Source organism: Argiope bruennichi, chromosome 6 (genome assembly GCF_947563725.1).
Source record: "Argiope bruennichi chromosome 6, qqArgBrue1.1, whole genome shotgun sequence".
Classification (NCBI taxonomy): Eukaryota; Metazoa; Arthropoda; class Arachnida; order Araneae; family Araneidae; genus Argiope; species Argiope bruennichi.
The window spans coordinates 14790188-14813077 of NC_079156.1; the positions used below are offsets into that span (position 1 = coordinate 14790188).

A 22890-nucleotide genomic window follows, 5' to 3' on the forward strand; every position below is an offset into this window, starting at 1 on the left:
TATTCCCAACACGGCCAAGTGACACTGTATCACTGTTCAGCATCGTGTGTTCGGCCGTTGTAAAGCACTAATCCCTGATATTATGCTGAAATAAAAAAAATAAAAAAAAAGAATAAATCAAAATACAGCGACACCTTTCGACCAAAAGAGTAACTTAGCCGATACGTGAGAGCAATTCTTCAAATTGAAGACTCGCTGAAGCATCTTTCAACTTCCACAAAAACGAGGAGGGAGGTTAAGAGATTTTCTATTCTGAGCCTCACTCCCCCCGAGATATCAGCCGATGCCCCTTAAAGGAAAAAAATCGGGGCAACTGTTGATTATCGTTTGAGTTGGGTATTTTCTGGCAGTCAGTGGAAATTAACACCTGAGGATTTCCAACCTCTGCAATCAAAAAACCATTAAACATGAACAGGGGCAGAGATGGTGAATAAATAGGTGGTAAGAGAGTGGGCCAGATGTTTTGAATTAAGACATCTCTGCCTACCCTCCGGCCTGTGAAAAAAAATTGTTTTTCGGCTAAGAAAATTTACTGAAAGACTGAGTTGGGAGACTATCCCTTTTGAAATTTAGAGATAAAAGCAGAGAGAAAAAGGAAGATTTTAATGGATTTAAAATAGTTATTTAACAAGTTAGCCGCCTTTGGTGACCAGCTTCTCAGATCAGATTATTGACTTTTTTTTTGGCAATGAAAATATAAATATGGAATGAGTTTAATTGAAATAGTCTACTACAAATTAATGGGGTGCAAATTAAGAAAAAATGTATATACTATGAAATTAAAACGGAAGCGAAAATTCTACTTTGGAGGTAATGTCTAAAGGCAGTTTTTTACTCTTAGTATTAACATTGTCAAAAGAAAAGAATGGAGTTTTTTGATAAATGAATTTGAATTCTATCATAATATTGCTTCAGTCTGAACCCAAAGTAATTTTTTAAAAATATTTATACTAAAAATTAAGAAAAGAATTGTAAGGAAATCAAATTGATATCATTAAAAAGTTTTTTGAATTTTAAGACAATTCAAAAACCATTTTGGAAAAATAAGAGATGAACACTTGTTTTCATTGACAAGGCATAGCGATTATCCGTCTGACTACAGTTAAACCTATTTTTGAGTTTGATTAAACCTTGTCTGAAGCTTGTTTCTAACATTTTGATTTCTTTTATATAGTATTATGTAATTGAGTGAATGAAACGGCAAGCCCATACTTGAGAAATTCTAATAATAATTTACTGCTCCAATCACTACTTAAGAGAAATGTTGAATGATGCCAGCTATAAAAGCCTTTAATGAAGCAATAGTTTACATGATTTGACTGTTGCCATTAGATAATAAGTAATAGGTGTCATTTCTGTGCCGCGTATGTTAGCATTTTATATATATAATATATAAATGGTCAATAGAAACATTCATTAGAAAGAAATTTGCAAAACAGAGTAGATAGTTTACTCAATTTCTCAAATTCGAAATAAGCAGCGAATGATGTATTTATTTATTATTATTTTTAAAAAAAATACTCACTTCAATTACTAAAAAACAAATTTAAAAATAATAAAAGAAGCTATTATGCGAAACACACTTTCAATCGCTGTAAAAATAGTATTTATAACGCAGTTTTTCGAAAAATATTATTTTTTACTCTTTATTTGTTAAATTATAATAAACTACGATAAATATTACTGAAATCTGATATCAAACTTTCCTCAAATGTTATACTAAAGGACATTATTGTTATGAAATAAATATTTAATTGAATTAATCTTTTGGTCAATAGGATGTGGAAATATTAAAATAGCATATTTTTACTGAAAAAAGAAAATTTAAAAACTCTAGGATATCAGAAAATAAATGAAAAATCTTTTGTAAAATTCCATCCTTACGGTCTTGAATCAAGTCAAATTAAATAAAAGTGTGTTGAATTTGTCAAAAAATTTTGGTCCGTAAGAGGAACAAAAGTTCCTCAAATCCTGAATCCGAAAAAAAATAAAATAATGATATTAAAATAAGGTTTGTGAAGGTAAGAATAAAATAACTGAAAAACAGTAAATGGAGTAAATATGCTGTATGGAGATGTTATTTTAATGGCTGAATCTAGATCTGTATCGAATTTAAGACTAAATCTGTCATTGGAAAAATGATCTTCTTTTCTTACTATTTTCAATGAAATTCATATGAAATGATATATAATATGTCACACAAAGGAAAAAAGAACATTACTCACATTTAAAACCAAAAATATGCCTTATAAATGGATAAAAATGTTGAAAACGAGATGTATGAAGCGATTGCTACAAAGAAACTGCCACATATTTGGTATGCAATACATAATTAAAACCATTCTTTCCAAGGTAACTTAAAACTTTTTGACTTCTAACCATTTCCCATTAAATAAGATTCAATGTATTATTCACAGAGTAGTGCAGGAACACATATATTGTAATAATTAATATTTTTTTAGCGAACATCGAAAGTTTTTCCTCTATATGTTATGTATCAAATTTAGTTAGAATGTGTTAGATGAAAAAAATGTTTACCTAAACACGCATTTCTCATTTTTTTTTCCTCGCTGCACTAAAATGCTTACAATAAAAATGAGTTTTATTTCCGTTAAATAATAAAATATTCAAATTACCACTCACCTTGAATGGAAATATTATAAAATAATCACAGTTTTTAGATTGCCAAAAGAAAAAGAAAATGGAAATGTTGAATAATCATTTTTTGTAATGCCATTTATAAATTTCAAAAAAATTGAATATAAAAATACGAATACCCTTAAGTTTCAAATTTCCCTGAATTCGAAAAAATACTTTTTTTAAAATTATACCCATTGGTTTGCATGCTCGATAATTTAAAAACATTGCAAGCTAACGGATCAAATTTCAAATGTGGTTTGCACATAATTATAAATTTCTATTAAATTTTGAATGCAATTTATCAGCAAGAAATATATCTATCTGTTTCTTCAAATGCAAATGAACCCTATAATTTCTAAAAGTAAAGAGCTAAATGGATAAAAATAAGTATTTTTCGAATTTTAGGTGATCTGAAACGTAGAGATATTTGTCAACATTTTGAGTTCAAATTTTTTGATATTTTTTAATACTTTTTCTTTGTATACTTCGATTCGATAAAATAAAGATCAACTTATCATCCTTTCTATTTAATGAAAACAAAACAATAAAGATGAGAGTACTATAAAAGGAACCAGGAAAATTTATAAACTATTGCACCCTATATTTGAATTTTATCCTGATTCTATAATTAATATTCGCTTTTCAGTTTTATTTAAAGACGCATTTTCCAAGATAAATAAATATTCATAATGTTTTTCCATAAAGAAAAATGAATATCCTCAAAATTGTATTCATTATAATCTAATCTCTATTCAGGAATATTTAAATTTTTAAATGCCCGTAAATATGAATAAAAAAAAAGAAAAAAAAGAAAACTGTAAAAAAAATCGACCATTTTTGTAAAACATATAAAATGCAGTTCATTCATTTTTCAATTGCTGTTCTTCATACATTGATCATTCTATTGTTGTTTGAAATAATTATTTATTTTTCCTGTTTATTTTCTTCGCTTCATTCATTCGATTTCTTAGATTAGACCTTTAGAATAAGTTTCGAAGATTTTTAATTAGATTTTTAACGTTTGCTTTATTTATTTGATACTATTTTCAACTCATTTGAGATTGTTTATCTTTAATCGTATTATCAGAATTATTCTGAATTGCATTGACATATTGGAAATTGTTATATATTTTTTAAAGTTCTAGTGAATTATTTATTATATTTTATCGTTGACAAGTTACTTTATCAATATGCACATCTTTATGTCTGGACAAACACTGACGCCTAAAAAAACACCATACACGATAGGATGCAGACATAATTTTCTTCGAATTTTAATATTTCCAGTTCTTAAACTGTTTTAACTCACTTTTTGATGAAATACGAGTAGCAAACTTTTTATGTGTATGTATTTTTGTGAACAATATGGTAATTTAAGGTTTTTAGAACTTAATTATCAATTACAATATTAAGATAATCAATTATTGATTTCATACTAGTTGTGCCACACAGTAATGAATTTCAGAACAACTGATTTCAATAATATTTATAACTAGCCGCCTTTGGCGACCAGCCGGTTCGCCAATCTTAATGTTCGTTTAAATTTTAATAATTAAATATTTTATGCAATTCCAACTTTAATAGATTCTTCAGCAAAATATTTTAAAACTTCAAATTTTGATAGTCATATAATTCACTCATAATATTATAAAGGCCTTCAGTCATAACGTGATATGTATCTCTCTAATTTTCTGTTACCCCTCGTAGAATTTATGCTTTAAATTAAAGTGTAAATGATTAATCTGCAATTAATATAATAATATTTTTTACTGAAACAAAGCATTTTTTTTAATAATATGATTACTGATAATAGAGTCACTGAGCGTTTAAACTTTATGGGCACTAAAGAATATCTTTCTTAATTTATGTAATATCTCAAGAATTTGTCAACAAAATTTCTCAGATTCATCATGAACAGATCGATTCATTAACAATGTTTAATTTTAAATGCATCAAACACTAAGAAAATGAAATGAATCGTTTAAAATAATCGGTCTGAAACAGGTTTAAAAAAACTACTTAAAAAACGATGTACTTAAAACTATAAGCATATACAAAAAAATATATAACTAACATAAATACAATTTAATTACAAAAGCATGCAACTAACCTAAAAATAATTTAAATCATCCGTTGATAGTGGTTGTCATGAGAACAATCAGAACAATGCGCATGCGTGAATTTTCTTCGCCGGTTAGGTAACGCAAATGCGTGAATTTTTCTACGCCAGTTGGGGTAACGCTATGCAGATTATACACTTTTAATTTCCTTTATTCTGTGTTATTTTAATTCAAAAGTACTTCAGAATGAATCTGAAACATGGATTAATTAACAATGTTTCATTTTAAATGCATCAAACATTAAGAAAATAAACAGAATCGTTTGAAATAATCCGCCGAAAAATATTAACCCTAGCCTCATTACTGTTGGGAGAAAAAAAAAAAAAAAAAAACGAAGCCTTACTCATTTGGCGGTGGCGAAAATGGAAGATTATTTTGGCGGAAAATTTGGTGGTGGGGAAAATGGAAGATTTTTTTTGGCGGTAAAGTTAGTTTTTAATTAATAATTAAAATTCTAATTAAAATTTCAAAAAAGGGACCCCAGGTGCACATTCCCGACCTCTAAGGTATACATGTACCAAATTTGATAGCTGTATGTCAAATGACCTGGCCTGTAGAGCACCAACACACACACACACACATTGAGCTTTATTATAAGTATAGATAATGGATTATAAATGAAGAAGCAAAAATATTAGCATCAATAAAAATTTTATAAATCTACTTTTCAGTGCCCTTATAAAAGTGTTTAAAAAAACTGCTTTCATTAAATTAATTAATGATTTGAATGAACATTCGTACTACTTTTCGTACAATAATCATCTTTATATTTTAAAGGGAAGCAACCAAAAGATGAACGATAATCTATTTTTTTTTTTTTTAAATTCTCTTTGAAAAAGTAAATGCATTATATGAAGTCGAAATACTGTTCCAAAAAAGAAACTCTCCTCGCATATTTTATACTATTAGTTTGGCTGCCTACTAAAAAAATATATTAAGTTTTCCATAAATATAAGGTATAAATAAATATAATATATATATATATATATTATATTTCTAAATAATATATAAATATAATAAATACATATAGTTTGTAGTTAAATAATAATAATTTTGTAGTAGTTTTTGTAGTAGTTTAGTAGTAGTATTAATTTTGCAGTTAAGTAATATATATTAAGTAAATAAGTTATAAGTTAAGTAAGTAAGTAAGTTAAGTAAGGTATAGTAATATATTTCAAATTTTAAAGCAAAAAAAAAAGTTTGCGAAGTCACTGTTGAATGTAAACATTAAAATATCTGATATCAGAAGTTCCAAATAAAATTTCCAACGGTCCCGATACCTTTCGACACGATCCACATTTTAACTTTTAGAAATTTTAACTTAAATAATTGCCCCTTCCTTAAATATTTTTTAGGTCTATCAATCACAATGATTTGTCAAATCTAAATCTAGCTGTTAACGAATATGAATGAACAAAAAAATTAAATATGGAAGGTACCTTTAATTTTTTTCTATACAGAGGAAATATCTACAGGTCACTATTTTTTCTTTAACAAAATATGAAACAGTTTTCAAAGCATGTGGGAATGAATGAGTGCACACATACATCCACTTTCTATTGATGGAAAATGTTATAAACTTTGGATATAACTCTATAGTATTTCGCACTTTATACCTAATATGTGAATGAAATAATATCTCAAAAATATTTTAGATTCAATCAATTATTTTAATCCTTTAAAGGACCCTTTTTTTTTCTAGTCATGCTATGTTAAAATATTTTTAGGCTTGAAATTAGAATAAAAGAAGGGATTCATTTAGCTTATTAGATAAATTTAATTTGATTCATTCATTAATTTTGTTAATTAATAATTAAGTAACAAATCAAGACGCATCATTTTGTGTGAGATAAAGAACTGAAACATTAAGTTTCTGATTTACTAAACAAATTTATCAGAACTTATGCCAACCTACATCATTTCATACAAAGATTGATACATTTGATGGGAAGCATACTTCCCATGGCCTTAGAAAGCGTTAAAACGCAGTCAATAAATAACTTCAGTCTACAACTTCTGATCACACAGACACAATTGCAGTACTCTTCCTACAGCAGAACACTTAAAAAATCCAATCTTGGATAGTGTCTCCAATTTTTCTCCCATTTAAAAATCCCGAGGTTCTCCTTATATCTGACTTGAATGCAAAAATGGCGTTCATAATTGTGTAACACGGCGTTCTAATTTTCCTAGTAGAGAATTTTTTCCATTAAGACGTGCAATTTATATTAGAATATGACGAAACGAATTGTGTTATAGAAGTGTTGAATGTACTTCGAAATAGCTTAATATTGTAAGAGATTCTGTCGTATCTGAAGAATTACGCGAATAAAATAGTGTAAACATAGAAATACAGGAAATGAGCTCAGTTATATGTACTAAGAGTTACTTCCAAAAATAAAATACTTGATTAATTAGAATATTATTACTTTTTTTACTTTATTGTATTCGCAAAAGCATTTTGATATTAAATCTTTGTACAGCTTATGTAGGTTCTTTTACCCTTTAAAGGGCCATTTTTTCTAGTCATATTATGTTAAAATATTTTTAGGTTTGAAATTAGAATAAGAAAAGGGATTCATTTAGCTTATTAGTTAAATTGAATTTAATTAATGAATTAATTTGGTTCATTAATAATTAAGTATCAAATAAAGACACATCATTTTGTGTAAAATAAAGAACTAAAACATCTAAGTTTCTGTCTTTCTAAAAGAATTTGTCAGAACTTAGGCCAACCTACATAAATTCATGATACATTTGGTGGGAAGCATACTTCCCACGGCCCTAGAAAGGGTTAAAATATTTTATGACAGTTGTTTGTGATCAATCTAAAATGTAGCAAATGGTTTTTTCTTTCCTTTATATTTGCTTACGGAAAACAAACGGAAATTTAAGTAAAATGATATTACAGAAGCTCGTTCAAACTATAATTATGAGGTGGATTTCAAGTATGTGAGTTATTTTTAGCTTAAAGTATTCATTCTTCCTGTATTTTTAACTTTGATAAATAACAATAATATATCGTTTAGTTTAGTTTAGTTATATTAACGTCCCATTTTAAAGAAACACAGGGGCAATTTTGGGAAGAACATCGTAGTTTTGAACCGTGTTATCCCCTCTCCAAACTTCCATAGAACAATAATATATAAAAAGAAGAAGGAAAAATTCAGTTAAGTAATTAACTTATAAAACAGTTCAAAGAAAAGTATATATATGATTTATATAGTATTTTTTATGCAACAGATATACTTGCTGTATAAAAAATACACATACACATTCTTTGAATCCGCTTTATTTGTTCTTTATTTAAAGCTCATATTTCATTAAAAAATTTGAAAATATCATAACTTCATCGAATAATATTCGGATGTTAGCTAGATTCAAAAATAAAATGAAAGCACCAATTTGAAGCAGTAAACTTCAATATATAATTTTACGCTTTTCACAAAGAAATGAACTTTTATTTCCTTTTTTGTTTCCCGAGTTGAGGAAATCTTTTTAAAGTATGACCGAAGCAATACTGCCACAGTGTCGCATAGATTTAAACATTTTGTGTTTGCACATTCAACTTTTTCGCCCATTTATAACGAATATTCTGTTATAAGATGGAATTGATTATTAAAATATTTTTTGGCTATATTGCTTTGTGCTAATGGCAATTTCAGCAAAATCAGAAAAAAAAGAAAGAAAAAAGAAGAAGAAAGAAATGGAAATCTAATATTGAGACCGAAGTGAACTTCAGAATTAGTTAAAAGGAAATCAGGTTCTTTTGAAGCGGATGTTAAGCATAACTCTCCATTTCAATACCTTTCTTTTTATTTCTTACTTCGATCGCGTGATAAAAGCACTGATTCAAATCTCTTGGCGTGCACAAACCCATTTCTTGGGTGCTTTCACCGAATCTCTATAAATCAATGGATTAAATTCAATTTGAGGAAGTAGGAGACGTGTTCTTTCCACTCTCCACTGCTATTTATTGTGAGCTTATTTTGGCAGCATTACATTTAACCTAATCACGGAACTCCAGATTTTCACACCTATAGTTTTTTTAAGGCATAAATGCTAGTTTTTGTAGAAGAAAATAGTACTTATACTGAGTGGAAAAAAAAAGATAAAGTAGATGAAAATAGGAGAAATAGTAATGGAAAATAGGCGTTTAAATTGCGAATACTATATTTTATTTGTTTCTAGAAGTCGGTTTTTACTTTCACTTATATAGAATTATAGAGAAAGTATTCAGTCGTCAAAAAATGTGAACTTCGTATTTTGACGAATCTCCTCGTTTTAGATTTCTCCGAGTTCGAAAAACACATTCTTGGTTTTATGTCTGTCCGTCTGTCTGTGACAAAGATAACTCAAAAACGCTTTTAGCTATACAGATGAAATTTGGTGCACGGTCTTTACACTTCATTCGTTGATTTTTATCAAATTTTGAGCAAACTCCATTCAGTGGATGTCTGCCCATCCGGCTGTGCGAATGTGGTTAACCATGAAGATAGCTAGATAAGGATAAAATTCGGTACACGGGCTTAAATTTTAAACCAAATTCAACAAGGGTTGATCGTTTGTTGTCCTGAACTTTCAGAAATATCTAAACGCAATAACTCAAAAACGTAATGACTTTGATATATCAGATATGGTATGTGATTTTTAACTACAAGTGTAAATTTTTTGTTTCAATCGGTTAAGGGAAAAAGCGACTAAAACGCAATTTCGTGTTTTTCGATTTTCGTGTACTATTAACCGCATGCCAGGAAAGGCCCGCCAAAGATCATACGACAAATACTCTAAAAATTTCAAAATCACGCAAAGTTTAATATTTCATATCTATTGTTCGCCAATGCCATGAAGGCGTTCTCTGGGATAATGTCTTTATAAGATATTTGCTATAGAATTTTGTGGGGACTATTTCCGCTGATTCTTTAGTACGGTTTCATAATCTAGGGATATTAATTGATATGAATTCATACATAAACGATAACTGTAAATATTTCGAAATATGCCAAGGAAAAGAAAAATTTCCAGCATTTTTACACATGAGTCGAAATGTTGAAAATGGAATGCATATGTCAACCTACGATAATCGTCAGATGGTTGACATAGCAACATATTAAAAATAAAATGTTCAAAAAACTAAAATGTTCAGTAACTTTGACCATAAGTATGCTAAAGTTTAGAATTCGTTTGCTTTTAAATGCTTTATATCTATCATTCAATTAAATAAAATTACTTAATCTATAAACAAAATTGGTGAAAGCGGCCTTTTTTACGCTATAGTATTACCAAATCGTTTGGAAAGTTTTATTAATGCTGCAACATATGCTTTTTTTAAAAATAAATTACATAAATCGAATTTATTTAGAAATAATTTAAATAATTTGTATTTAATATTCTCCAGTTTTCAAAGATCACGTAGCTGAGTAGCATTTTACGAGTACATTTAATTTCTGAAATTCTAACTGTTGATTTTAAAAGAACAATTGACGGTTGAAATTAGATAACAATCTACAGTTTTCTAAAAAGTTTTTCAACGGGTCTTATGTGTTCTATCTTTTTCTTAATATTTACTAACAAATCAAACAATCGGTTCACATGATGACGCCCGAAAGTTATATTTATTTTTGATTAGAACGAACCTCGTTATGCCGCATTGTGATAGTATGTGAGAATGTCGAAGAGAAAACATTCCCACTGGCTTTATATTCAATTTTCTTCAAAACGAAAGGTGCTATGTTATGATAGTATGTGAGAATGTCGAGGAGAAAACATTCCCACTGGCTTTATATTCAATTTTCTTCAAAACGAAAGGTGCTATGTTGTGATAGTATGTGAGAATGTCGAGGAGAAAACATTCCCACTGGCTCTATATTCAATTTTCTTCAAAACGAAAAGTGCTATTTGTGATAGTATGTGAGAAAATTGAGGAGAAAACATTCCCACTGGCTTTACATTCAATTTTCTTCAAAACGAAAGGTGCTATGTTGTGATAGTATGTGAGAATGTCCAGGAGAAAACATTCCCACTGGCTCTATATTCAATTTTCTTCAAAACGAAAGGTGCTATGTTGTGATAGTATGTGAGAATGTCCAGGAGAAAACATTCCCACTGGCTCTATATTCAATTTTCTTCAAAACGAAAGGTGCTATGTTGTGATAGTATGTGAGAATGTCGAAGAGAAAACATTCCCACTGGCGTTATATTCAATTTTCTTCAAAACGAAAGGTGCTATGTTATGATAGTATGTGAGAATGTCGAGGAGAAAACATTCCCACTGGCTTTATATTCAATTTTCTTCAAAACGAAAGGTGCTATGTTGTGATAGTATGTGAGAATGTCGAGGAGAAAACATTCCCACTGGCTCTATATTCAATTTTCTTCAAAACGAAAAGTGCTATTTGTGATAGTATGTGAGAAAATTGAGGAGAAAACATTCCCACTGGCTTTACATTCAATTTTCTTCAAAACGAAAGGTGCTATGTTGTGATAGTATGTGAGAATGTCCAGGAGAAAACATTCCCACTGGCTCTATATTCAATTTTCTTCAAAACGAAAGGTGCTATGTTGTGATAGTATGTGAGAATGTCGAGTAGAAAACATTCCCACTGGCTCTATATTCGTTTCTCTTCAGAACGATACTCGCTATGTTGTGATAGTATGCAAGAAAATCGCTAGGAGAACACTCCCAATAGCTCTTCACTAATTCTTTGGTGGAAATCGCACCGAAATCGGTGCTCACGAGCCGCAACGTTCTCCTCCCATACCCAGGCCAAAGGCAGTGGCTTATTTCTCATCCTGGCTGATGTTGCAGATTGCAATCTTTGACACATGATAGGTTTTTCCGACAGAAAATTACCGAAATCCCAAACCCAAGAACTGTGACATGCCCCTCCCAGTTGCCGTCCCGGATCCATTTACCAGTTCATCACCTTCTCCTTCCACATGCAAAAGCATATTCATCAACGAAACATGACTTTTAGCCATTGGCGCAAATCCGAAGACGAAAACAACGCCCTTGCAAACATCGCCACGAAAACGACGAATGTGTCCCATGAAAGAAAACGGTAATTGTCCAATCAAGCGCCGATGTCAACTCTTGATGGCTTCTTTCTGTGCCATGTGGTCCGTGACTAATCTATCACTTAGCTGGAAAATTTGAGGTCCCAAATGATTGGGCGGCCATCCATTGTACCCTGCAGATTTGTTTATGGCTACCAGAAGTTAATAGACTATGAAACGAGACAGTGGCAAACTTGGAAATGAAAGGGTCAGAAGATCTTGGAATAAAAAGAGTGGTTGGGGCGTTTTTCCGACACGGGAAATGACAGCTCTTCCTCGGGTACTTTAAAAAATAATGTCATGCCACTGACGGTTCGATATTAATTTCATTCCTTTGCGTGTCGAGTTGTAATTCGAAGGTTGGAGCAAGACAGGAAGATGATTGATAAGAGAGATAGGATGAAACAAGTTCACTCTCTCTCGAGGTCTGCAGTGAATTGATTTTACCTGGAAAAGTTAAAGTATGGGTTAAGGCGTTGCTGTTTTTGTGAGGATAGAACAAATTTTTACTCATTATTTATAATGATCATGTGATGTTCGTCCAACCAAAAAGGCTAATAACTATTTTCTTGCAATTCTTTATATTCGAAGATATGGCATATATTTCTTGAAAGTGATTTTGATTCCCGGACCAAAAATGAGTGGCCGAGATAAGAAAATTACAGCTTTGTTTGGGTCACGAAAATAAGACTTGTAAGACAAGGCTCTTAAATCCTTTTCTGGAAACATCTATAAAGTCCCCTTTTTCTCCTCAAGTCACTCATTTTTATTTATATATATAATTAGACAGAGACTCCGATAAAGAATATATAATATATCAATATTATATGACTTATAAAGGAATAATGTGATATTTCAACAACATTTAAAAAGAACTTACTGCTATATACACAGAGGCTGGAATGCAAAATTGTTTATCACTTCCCCATCATACTTCATTCCACATATTTTTAAGCAAATTAATATCTTTACTTTTTAATTTTTCTTACCTTTAAATCATTTGCTTAAGGTTTCGCAAACGGATATTTATGTCGCTTTTATTTTTATACACACACACAAAATTTATAAAGATTTTTTTCTATATTTTTCTTTCAACTTAGATACTAGGATTGCATTTAATGAAAAATTTTTTTTAGAACAGTACTGTTTTTCATTATTAAAATGAATGAATATTAATTTATTTAATGATTGTATTTTCCTTTAAAATATTCTGCCTACTTCTTCAAAAAATTAAAATGAAGGAATATTTCAAACAATCCAGAATTATACTGTCATTATACACATATTTTCTTATTATTTTGTCAAGAAAGCAAAATAATTTAAAATAAATTAAAATTTTAATTTATAAAATTTTACAGAATGAGTTATTTTTCTGATTACTATCTGTTAATAAAAAATTTCATAAAATCAGCTTACTTATAATTATTGAGCTTATATTTTTCATAAAGAATGCATAATAACCGAATGAATATAGGAAACTGACTGCATGAAAAGGATGGTCCATATATTTTGAATCTTTTTTTTTAATTTGCTGTTGTTCAGTTATTTAATGAATGGTCATTACATTTTTTTGCCAGAAGGATTTCGAGTATGATTTTCTAGTTCAGAAAGTCGTTTCTCCTATCTATTCTCACCAAAATAAAAATAAAAAAATTGGTGAGAATAAATTTACAGTTTTGTATAACGTCAAAGCTAAACGGGCCAAGATTTTCGACATTTTATTATAATTGCAATATTGACATTTTATAAGCTATCACAAGCTACTATTTGAACCCACCTTACGGCGTAAGAGAAAATCTGAAGGTCTGGAATGAAAATCTGAATTATGGTTCAGTTCTAAAGTCCATCATCGGCTACGGTACAACTCCTCTCGTAGGGAGCATGCCCCGTCATCGCACGGGCGTCGTCGACCCCACATCATTTGTATACCTAGCAGAGCGGCAAGAACAAACTATTATATTGTCTCATCCCGATATCTGAGATGCCCCGCGGGAGACTCATTCCATTAGTTTATCACCCATGTAATAATATATATGTTCCAAAACTGAAGTCGACACATTTGTAGATCTAGAGAGTCTACATTTTATAATTCGTTATATATAACATTAAAATTCTGCATTTGAGAAAGTATGAAATTTTGTATTCAAATTATGTTCTTTCCCCTCCCCCTCCCAAACATTCTTGTGTCATCATTATTAAATAACTTTTTCTTTTCATATATATATATATATATATATATATATATATATATTCCTTTTATGATGCTTTTCACTATATCTTTAACTTTGGAGTTCCACGGGCTATATTCTTCCCCGCTCTCTCTGCTCATTCCGGCTTACCTAGTCTGCTCACTGCAGTGCTTTTGTCATGGCTTGGAGAAATATATTTTGACAAAAACTGAAAATAGAATTATTCGCTTGAAAGCATAAAGAATAAAAACCATTAAAAAAAAACCCTTCAAAACTGCTTTCCCAATCCATGTTTTACATATATTTATATATTGTACAACAACATGTATTTTTACAGCAGTCCCATTGATAAAATCTGTTTTCACTGTCTGGGATCTCTATATTGTACAACAGAAAATTTTCCTTTTAAAGATTTCTAACACTTTTTAATATGCACCAGCCGCTTTTGGCGACTAGTCCGTTCGTCCAGTTTATAGACTTTTTTGGTTGTTAAATGATTAATTTGTTAAATAATTAATTAAATAATTAATCAGTATACTGCAAATTAAAAAAGTATATATATTACGAAATAAAAGCGAAGCGAAAATCCTTCTACTGAGTTAAATGACTGGTAACAACAGGCGATTGAATGTTTTGACGTATACTTTGAATTCCTTCATAGCATTTAAAAACATTTTTTCAGATAATGTATCAAATAGAATTAAAAATATTATATCTTTTAAAGAGAAAATTGTGCAGAAATGAAATTGGCATCATTAAAAATATAATTTTTTGAGTCTTAAGATAATGCAAAGATCATTTTTTGTAAGATAATTATTTTAGAAAACATGAATATCAATCTCCATAGGGAAGCCATAACGATACGGATAGACTTAAAATTAATATATGGTCGTCAAAACTGAAAAATTTTGTGTCGATTTGTCGCCAATTTTTTTTGTAAATTCTTTTGTTACCATTTCTAGTACCCATCTAGAATAGCAGATTTTAGACGAGTTTTTGGACGATTGGGACGATTTTGATGTGCTTGTCGAAAAAACGTTAATTAATCTGAAACCTTACCACGATTACTTATCTCGAAATGATTAAACTTATTTTTGATTGATTAATGATTAAGAAAAATAAATACAATTAGCCGAAGCAGAGCCTCATTAAGACGAACAACTTTTATATTTAACGTTTTACCATAACTGCAATATCTTAGAAGTTAGGGGCTGAAAAATGATTGTAAAGCCCTAATTTTAATTGTTTCTAACATTTAGACGTCAAGGAATTTACCTTTAATTTCCAGTATGCCGATAGGAATTTTTTATGCTTCAAGTAGAAAAAAAAGGTACGAACATCAGACATGATTTTACCTTTTATCTTATCTATACTAACTATCGCGCGTTAATAAAATTAGTAATCGAAAGAAAGGTGCATTTATATTAGAATTTGGGACAGAACTTTTAAATACAGTCCATTATTTATAATGGTTTGAATAATGGTTATCATTGTGGACGTGGCTTGAAAAAATGAAAAGGTTATTCCCTGCTTGAAAATCCGATTTATAAAAGAGAACCGCCTTTGAATTTTTTTAAAAATCAGCAAAACGTTATCTTAATATTTATTGAATTTACTAAAAAAATTTAACTTAAGTACATCTAAACGAACTGGCTTCAGCTGTATACTTCGCAATTAATGGAAAATACACTGGTGATAACTCAAGAAAAGAATTCACTGAGTATTTTTTTCTTTGTAAAATTTAATACTACATAAAATATCACCCAATGCAATACGGATGATTTCTGCATTTTTAAGATAGACAGTTTTGCCTGATAACAGATTAAAATAATGAAGGGAATTCGCATTGTAGCTTAAATTTCTTAAGTAAATCGGTTTAACCTCTTCGTCGTCCGTAACGCGTCTAGTGCGTTCAAGTGAAACTTCTGCAGGACAGCCGTCCATGCTTCGACATTTTAAAACCTTTAAATGTTTAAAACGCTTTGTAAATGTTTACTTACTTTAGTTTTTATTTTTGTTTGTTCTGGGGCTGCGAAAATCAGAGGAAAAACAGAAATTTTCGCTGGTGGTAGAGGGTGGCTTAAGGGTTTACTAAACAAATCATAAATAAATCTTAAATCTCTTTCTTTTCAAACTATTAATTAAATTTATTTAAAAACAGGGCATTTGAAAACACTTTTGCTTTTCACTTCAATGCAAAGCCTAAAATTTTCTACTTTGTTAATGGTGTGGTTTTCTCAAGTTAAACCTCAAACTTTTATATACTTCCTTATAATTATTTACTCCATTTTATACTCATTTGCTAAGTAATTAATCGCTTCCCAAAAATGTTTGTGAATGGAGTTGTGAAATTTAAGGTTTTCATTTAGAAATGCTTTAAAGCTTAATAAAGTTCAAAGAAAAATTTCTAAAAAATTGATTCGAAATAATCAGCATACAAATTTATGTTTTAAACTTCATACATGCCCTCTTTCTGTTTTCTCTTATTTCTAAAATTCAATCATTTTAAACGCTGTTTATACCTTTCATTGCTCGAATACTTTAATTTGAAAAAAAGATTAGACATCCAGCATACATTTTATTAGTGATAACTTTTTAAGATCCAGTTCCTATATTTTTGAGTTAAAAAAATTAAGCATCTTCAAAATCAGTCGAAAAAAATTTAAAGTGATAATCTGAGCGACATCGTAATCTCTTAGAAGAAAAATTTCGAATTCCCATTTTATCATTTTAGCAATTCAAATAAGCAGTCGCCTCCACCATCATTTTTACCCCCACGCACTAAAAATAATAACTTCTGAGTGGGAATGATGAAAAAAAAAAAATGCTCTTTTATCTGCCAGAGGGACCGAGCGCTTTGGAACGAATCTTTTTTATCAGATTCCTATTAGCTACAGACAGCGTTCATCTTTTTCTAGTTTTACCGTCTTTGTCATTTTGCTCGTTTTCCGTTAACACTGATGCCAACAAAAGAGACAGAAAGAAAAAAAATACATGATTGAAGAGACAAATGTATCGTGAGAGCCTCCTTTTCATTATCGTTTGCTGTCCCATAGTGTGAGCAAACGATTTGCATACGGAGATTGAAGTAGAAGTTATGAATTATTCAAATTCACGCAGTCGTGCTTTATCGCCTGGTATCAGAAGAAGCATTACGAAAACTGGCGGTGAAGTGTCGCGCGGCTCTCAGATTTCATGTAAAGCAATCTGTGTGTTTATTGGGGTTGTTAATTTCTCAGTTAATGCGAGAGACGGCATTTTATGCAATCTTATTATCACGGAGAGTTATGTGTTTCAATTCTTCTAATTCCTAAGCTTTATTGGTTATAAGATAGTTCAAAAAAAATCTTAATCAATATAAGATCTCATTAAATACAGTCCCAAAATCATTATCATTTTCGTCTGTTCATGAAACCCAGCGGGAGTGGTCTCCTTAAAACTTTCTTGCATGCTCTCTATTAAAAGTGTTATTTCATAGCATCTGCAAAAGATTGTGGACCTTGGGTATGGTATAGAGCATTTTGCGTGATTTTGGCATACAATGGTTTACGAAATACTAACTTTTGAAGTAAATTTAACATTTTTCCTGATTCTATCATTGATTCTTGGCTAGTTTTTGGGTGATTAATCTCTGGCATTAGTAGTATATAAAAATCAAATTTACGATTTTGGCTCGTTTTTCTATAACAGTTTGAAACCAAAATTTGACACAGAATTACGAAAATAGAATTCGTGCTAGACGCATTCTTTTAGAATTATTCGAATAGAAGCATTTTTTTCCTAACGAACTGAAAACTAAATTTGACAAAGAACTATACTTGTAGTCAGAAAATCACATACCAAATTTGATATAATTAAGTTACATCGTTTTTGAGTTATCGTGTTTACATGCTTCTGAAAGAACAAACTTACAGACAGTCAATCCCTTGTTAGATTTGTCCCAAAATTTGATAGGTGTCTACACTATATAGATGTTAAATCTGTGTACCGAGTTTTATCCATCTAATTCTCTTCGTTTCATAGTTATGGCTTTAACTTATATTTGAACAGCTGAAAGACAGACTTCCACACAATATATTTTGCTCAAAACTTGGCAGAAATTTTCACATTTGATGTAAAGACCATATAACAAATTTTAATTGTTTAGCTCAAAACTTATTTGAGTTATTTTTGTCACAGATAGACACACAGACAAATGCCAAAAATATGTTTTTCGAACTCAAAGAGTCTAAAGCATGAAGTTTCGTCAAAATTTGGAATTGGAAGTTTTCATGATTACAATATTTTCTCCATATTTCGTATACGAAAAAATAAAATTGAATCAACTTTTAAATCAAAATTGTTTCAGTTAAAAAATACATCCCTTCTTAGTATTTCTACATAAATAGCTCTGGTTTCTATCTTGAAAATTTCCATGTCTTCTTTAACTTATTATAAGGTACCGCCATCAAGGTTAAAGGTTTCAAGGCAATAGTTTCGACTCCATCAAGATTCCTTATGTAGTTGGTATATCTGTTAAATCTGTTGACGTATAATTAAAATATATTCAGATCCATAAAGATAGAAATTTGTTGAAGGGTTCACCAACTTGAGTTACATCTTTGTCATCAAATAGTGGGCTCAAATTTAAGAAATTCACCCAAATAGACATTGTTTAGTATCAAAACAAAGTGTTAGTATAGTAAACAAAAGTTTTTCCTTTGATGAAATTTATATTAATCCTAAATAAATTAAATCGTTAGTTTTGAAATCTCTGCAAACCGTTTGTTATAAGATTCAATAATCTCATATCAATGAATTTATATAACTTCTTAATCAAATAACACATCATCTTTGAAAATTTTACTGTAATATCAATTTAAAAAAAATAGACTATTTTAATATGCCCAAACGTTTTCTGCGATTAAAATTAACTGCTACGTTGATTTAATTATACAATTAAAAATTCAAAAAATTATTTTGATTTTGTATTAGATGGCATTTGAATGAGAAGAAATTCTTGATAATATTTGACATGTTCAAGTTAATGTAAATTATTTCATTTATCTTGTCGCTGGAACTGCCTGTCTAATTAATTCAAATGTTTGGTTAGAATAATTGGAACTGAAATATTAGGAAAAGAATAGAGAGACATTCCAATGATTTGTTTCAATTTTGAAAAATAATAGTACACAATATCTTAAACATTGTAAAGAATTAACCATTAATCTTCATTTCAAACATATTGATTAATTAAAAGACTTAAACAACAAAATTATTAATTAGATATACAACAGGAATAAGAAAATAATATCTATGTTGTCTGATAACATTCCTTGAAAAGTACGATATATTTTACTAGCTTAACTTTCTCACGTATTTTTCAGCTGACCTCTTATACTGGCCAATGAGGTCACCCTTTGCCTCGGACTCTGAGAGCAGCGGTGGGCCTTCTCCTTCCTGGGACAGAACTCCGGGACAGAAACGAGACCGTTCCACCCCCGCATCCAGTGTTCCAGAAGAGGACGAAGAACCGGAAGTGGATGAGGTGAGTGACTGAGGGCCGACATCAATCGATCGTAATATAATACTAGACCATCAGAAATCGAACGATGTGATTCAAATCTTGTTGATGTATGTAAGAGATTAACAGAGTTCAGAAATGATCTTTTTGATATGAAATCTTACGAGCGATACATCATCACTTGGAACGTGCTTTTTAACTTTAAAAGTGCACAGAAAAAAAAATGCAAATGTATCATTTAAGAAAGAATTATGGGAAAAAGCATTGATTAATGTCAATGAATTCTGGTAAATTCAATATTCCATTGCCGTAATAATTTAAACGCGCTTCTATGAGTTTTCGGTTCAATAAATTTTATTAGCCGTGATGTTTATTTAATAGTAGGAAAAAACATACTTTAATCCCTTCTAATTCAGAAAGTATAAAATGAAAATTTATATATATATATATATAAGTGACCAATCTAAAGTAAGAAATAGTTGAAAACGAAACTAAAATGATAACTAAACTCAATAGATGGAGCTGGGAGCCTACATTTGTTTACATAATTTACCGTTAGCCTTTTAACCGTTAGTGTTTTAAAAAGCGGGAATCACAATCGATAGCTTAAAATTTCCTTGACTGTTGATGGTATGTTCTGGCCTTTTCGTTTTTTCCTTTAGTGCTATTTTTTGTTTTTATTGTTATTTTTGTTATTGTATTTTTACTTTGTTGTGGTTATTTTCTTCTAATTTGTTGTTTTGTATTTTCCTTTCTGTTAAAATGGTATATCTCTTGGGCATATTTTCAGGGGATTTTCGGGTCACGACGAATCATTATTAGACAAATGTCTGCATTTCCTCACAGAAAAAAATCCCTTTCTATCCCTGCTTGAGGGTGACCTTTGAAAAAGTCTTCAGGCCGGATTCTTTTTTATATTTTTTATAATTTTTTTGGTATAATTTTTGTTTGTTTTTTTGATTTTCCTATTAACTTGATTCTAATACTTTTGTGTGTGTATATATATATATATAAGCGAGTGTAAGGATCTATCTGGTGTTTAGGAATCGCAAATAATTATTGGTTTGTTATAATTCCTTAAAGTTAACGGGGGAATTTATGCTATTATACGGCTTTTACATGTGTATCTATCAAGAATGTAAAAAATATACATGTATCAGTGTCAAATTCACCACAGAAATACAATTTAAATCAAATTTCACCAGTAAAAAGGTTCTGATTTCACAAGAGAGCAAATTACTAACGAATTGAGATGCTTTTATAACAGGAATCAGGCATTCATTGTCGCATTTGTTGAAATGAAACGGTTGCAGTTGATGTCGTACTTTACAATAAAGCTCCAGCTATGTAATGAGCTTGACGAAATATGGATCTGACAAGGCATATTCGTTTTCAGAATCAACAAGAATCTATTTACCTTTATAAATCTTTCCTATTCCGAGTAATGAACTGTTCTGAGGCAGTGTCATGCATTTCAGTATGAAAAATTATTCATAAAATACGACGATAGAGTAAATCATTGCGAGGAATGTATCTTTAAATGCAATCTAATACTATAATTCGCAAAACAAGATCCATCTAATTTCCTTTAAACATGAATATGTAAAAATTAATTTTTAAAAAGTTCATCCGGATTATACATACAAAACGTTTTTAAATTCTTTTCACAAACTTTATTTTAAGATTACAGTTGAAAACTGGTCTCTGTTGACTTCCAATTTTCAGATGTTTCATAAATTGCCTTACTTGAGAGCAAACGTGGGATTTCGAATCCAGAGCATGATTTTTTCTCTCTTTCTTTCTGCCTCCCCTTTTCTCATATTTCGAATACATCTTAATCTTAAATTTCATATCGTTGTTCCATATCCTAATAAAAAAAAAAACCCTCTCTTTATACTCAAGGATTTTAAATACATAAAAAGTAAAACACTTTTATGGAGGACTTTAATCTTTGTGAAGCTATTCGGTGAACTGTTCTAAGATATTTGGATAATGTGAAGGATTTTTCTTGTGTCTGGCTATTTCCCATATTTGGATTCTATTCCTTTTGCGAAGCAGAAATACATAATTATTGAAAACGATATTCCACTGGTATTTACAAGACGCGAAACATATATTTTGAATGAGTTAATCTTATGTACGACAATAGCACCCGTGCATGTCGTACAGCATCTCACTTCAAATTCTCTTATGCTCTTTGCAAAGCCGTGCCCTGCAACATTTCAATACATTCCAAAATTAAAGTGAAGCAGCGCATCCGACCAGTATAATGAGCACAAAAAAATTTTTTTTTTCTCTCACAAAGATGCTATTTTTAAATCTAGTTTCTCTTAGGCTTTTTAATCTTTGACAATTCAAAAGAGAGAAAAAAGAATACGATGACACAGAGAAAACTACATCTGCTCACTTTTCATTTTGCATCATTGGGCTTAGTTTAAAACAAATAAAAGAATTTCCTCAGAATTGATCTTATTTCGTGTTTTTCGTGCTGACAAAGGATTTAAATGATCAATCAATCAATTTCTATGAATATTCGCGAATAGAATAATCATAGTCAATGGTTCTGAGCTATTTTTCTTACCCACCCTTACACTTTGATTAACTTTTTAACTTTTTGAGCATTTCTTTGCTTAATACTGCCTCAACCACTACTACTCGCAAAAAAATAAAAAGAAGCTTTATTAATAATGTGAAGAGTTTAAATTAGTTAACAAGTCAAAAGAATCAAATTAACTTAATAATATATGTAGGATTTATTAATGATTATCCGTGAATCCACCAGTGTTTTTCAATTCTTTACGAGTGAAAGAAGGAGAAAAATAAATATCTTTCGCCGCATAATATTTGACCTCTTAAGAGTTTTCAAAACTCTAAATCATTATTAATGATGCCTAGCTAATCATTATTCTAGAACATTCGCATAGATAAATTTTAGTTTTACCATTTCTTGGCGTACTTTGTATGTATAATAGACTGGTTTGTTGGAGTTCACATCTTAGAATATGCAATTTACAACTGAGTGACGCATGGAATTTCCGATATCATCAACTGAGAGAGATTGTGCTTGACATTTATTTAGCGTTATTCTGAAAGCAAGAAGAACATAAAATTAATTCATTCACATTTTCACATTTTTATTTTAACTTTCGAGTTAAAATAAAAATAAGAAAAATTTACGAAAATTCGAATTCTATGAAAGTGACAATGATGTTACTGAAAAACTAATTTTCTTAATCTTAAGATGGTGTTAAAATAATTTGTATAACATAATTTGAAATCATAATCAAAATCACTGAATTCCCCCCCCCTTCCTTCTTTAAATGATACAGGAAGTTTTCAATAGCGTAGTTACTCCTTCTAGATGCTAAGATTGGTGTTACAT

At 30.0% G+C, this 22890-nt stretch overlaps 1 protein-coding gene across 1 annotated transcript in view; it reads left to right on the forward strand.

Annotated features, from left to right (window-relative positions):
• Positions 1 to 22890, forward strand: part of LOC129972850 (T-box transcription factor TBX20-like) — a 77997-nt gene that overhangs the window by 15808 nt on the left and 39299 nt on the right. The window contains exon 2 of the mRNA XM_056087148.1: positions 19372 to 19532. Within this exon, the coding sequence (XP_055943123.1) occupies positions 19372 to 19532 (161 nt within the window). The remainder of the gene's footprint in view (positions 1 to 19371; positions 19533 to 22890) is intronic.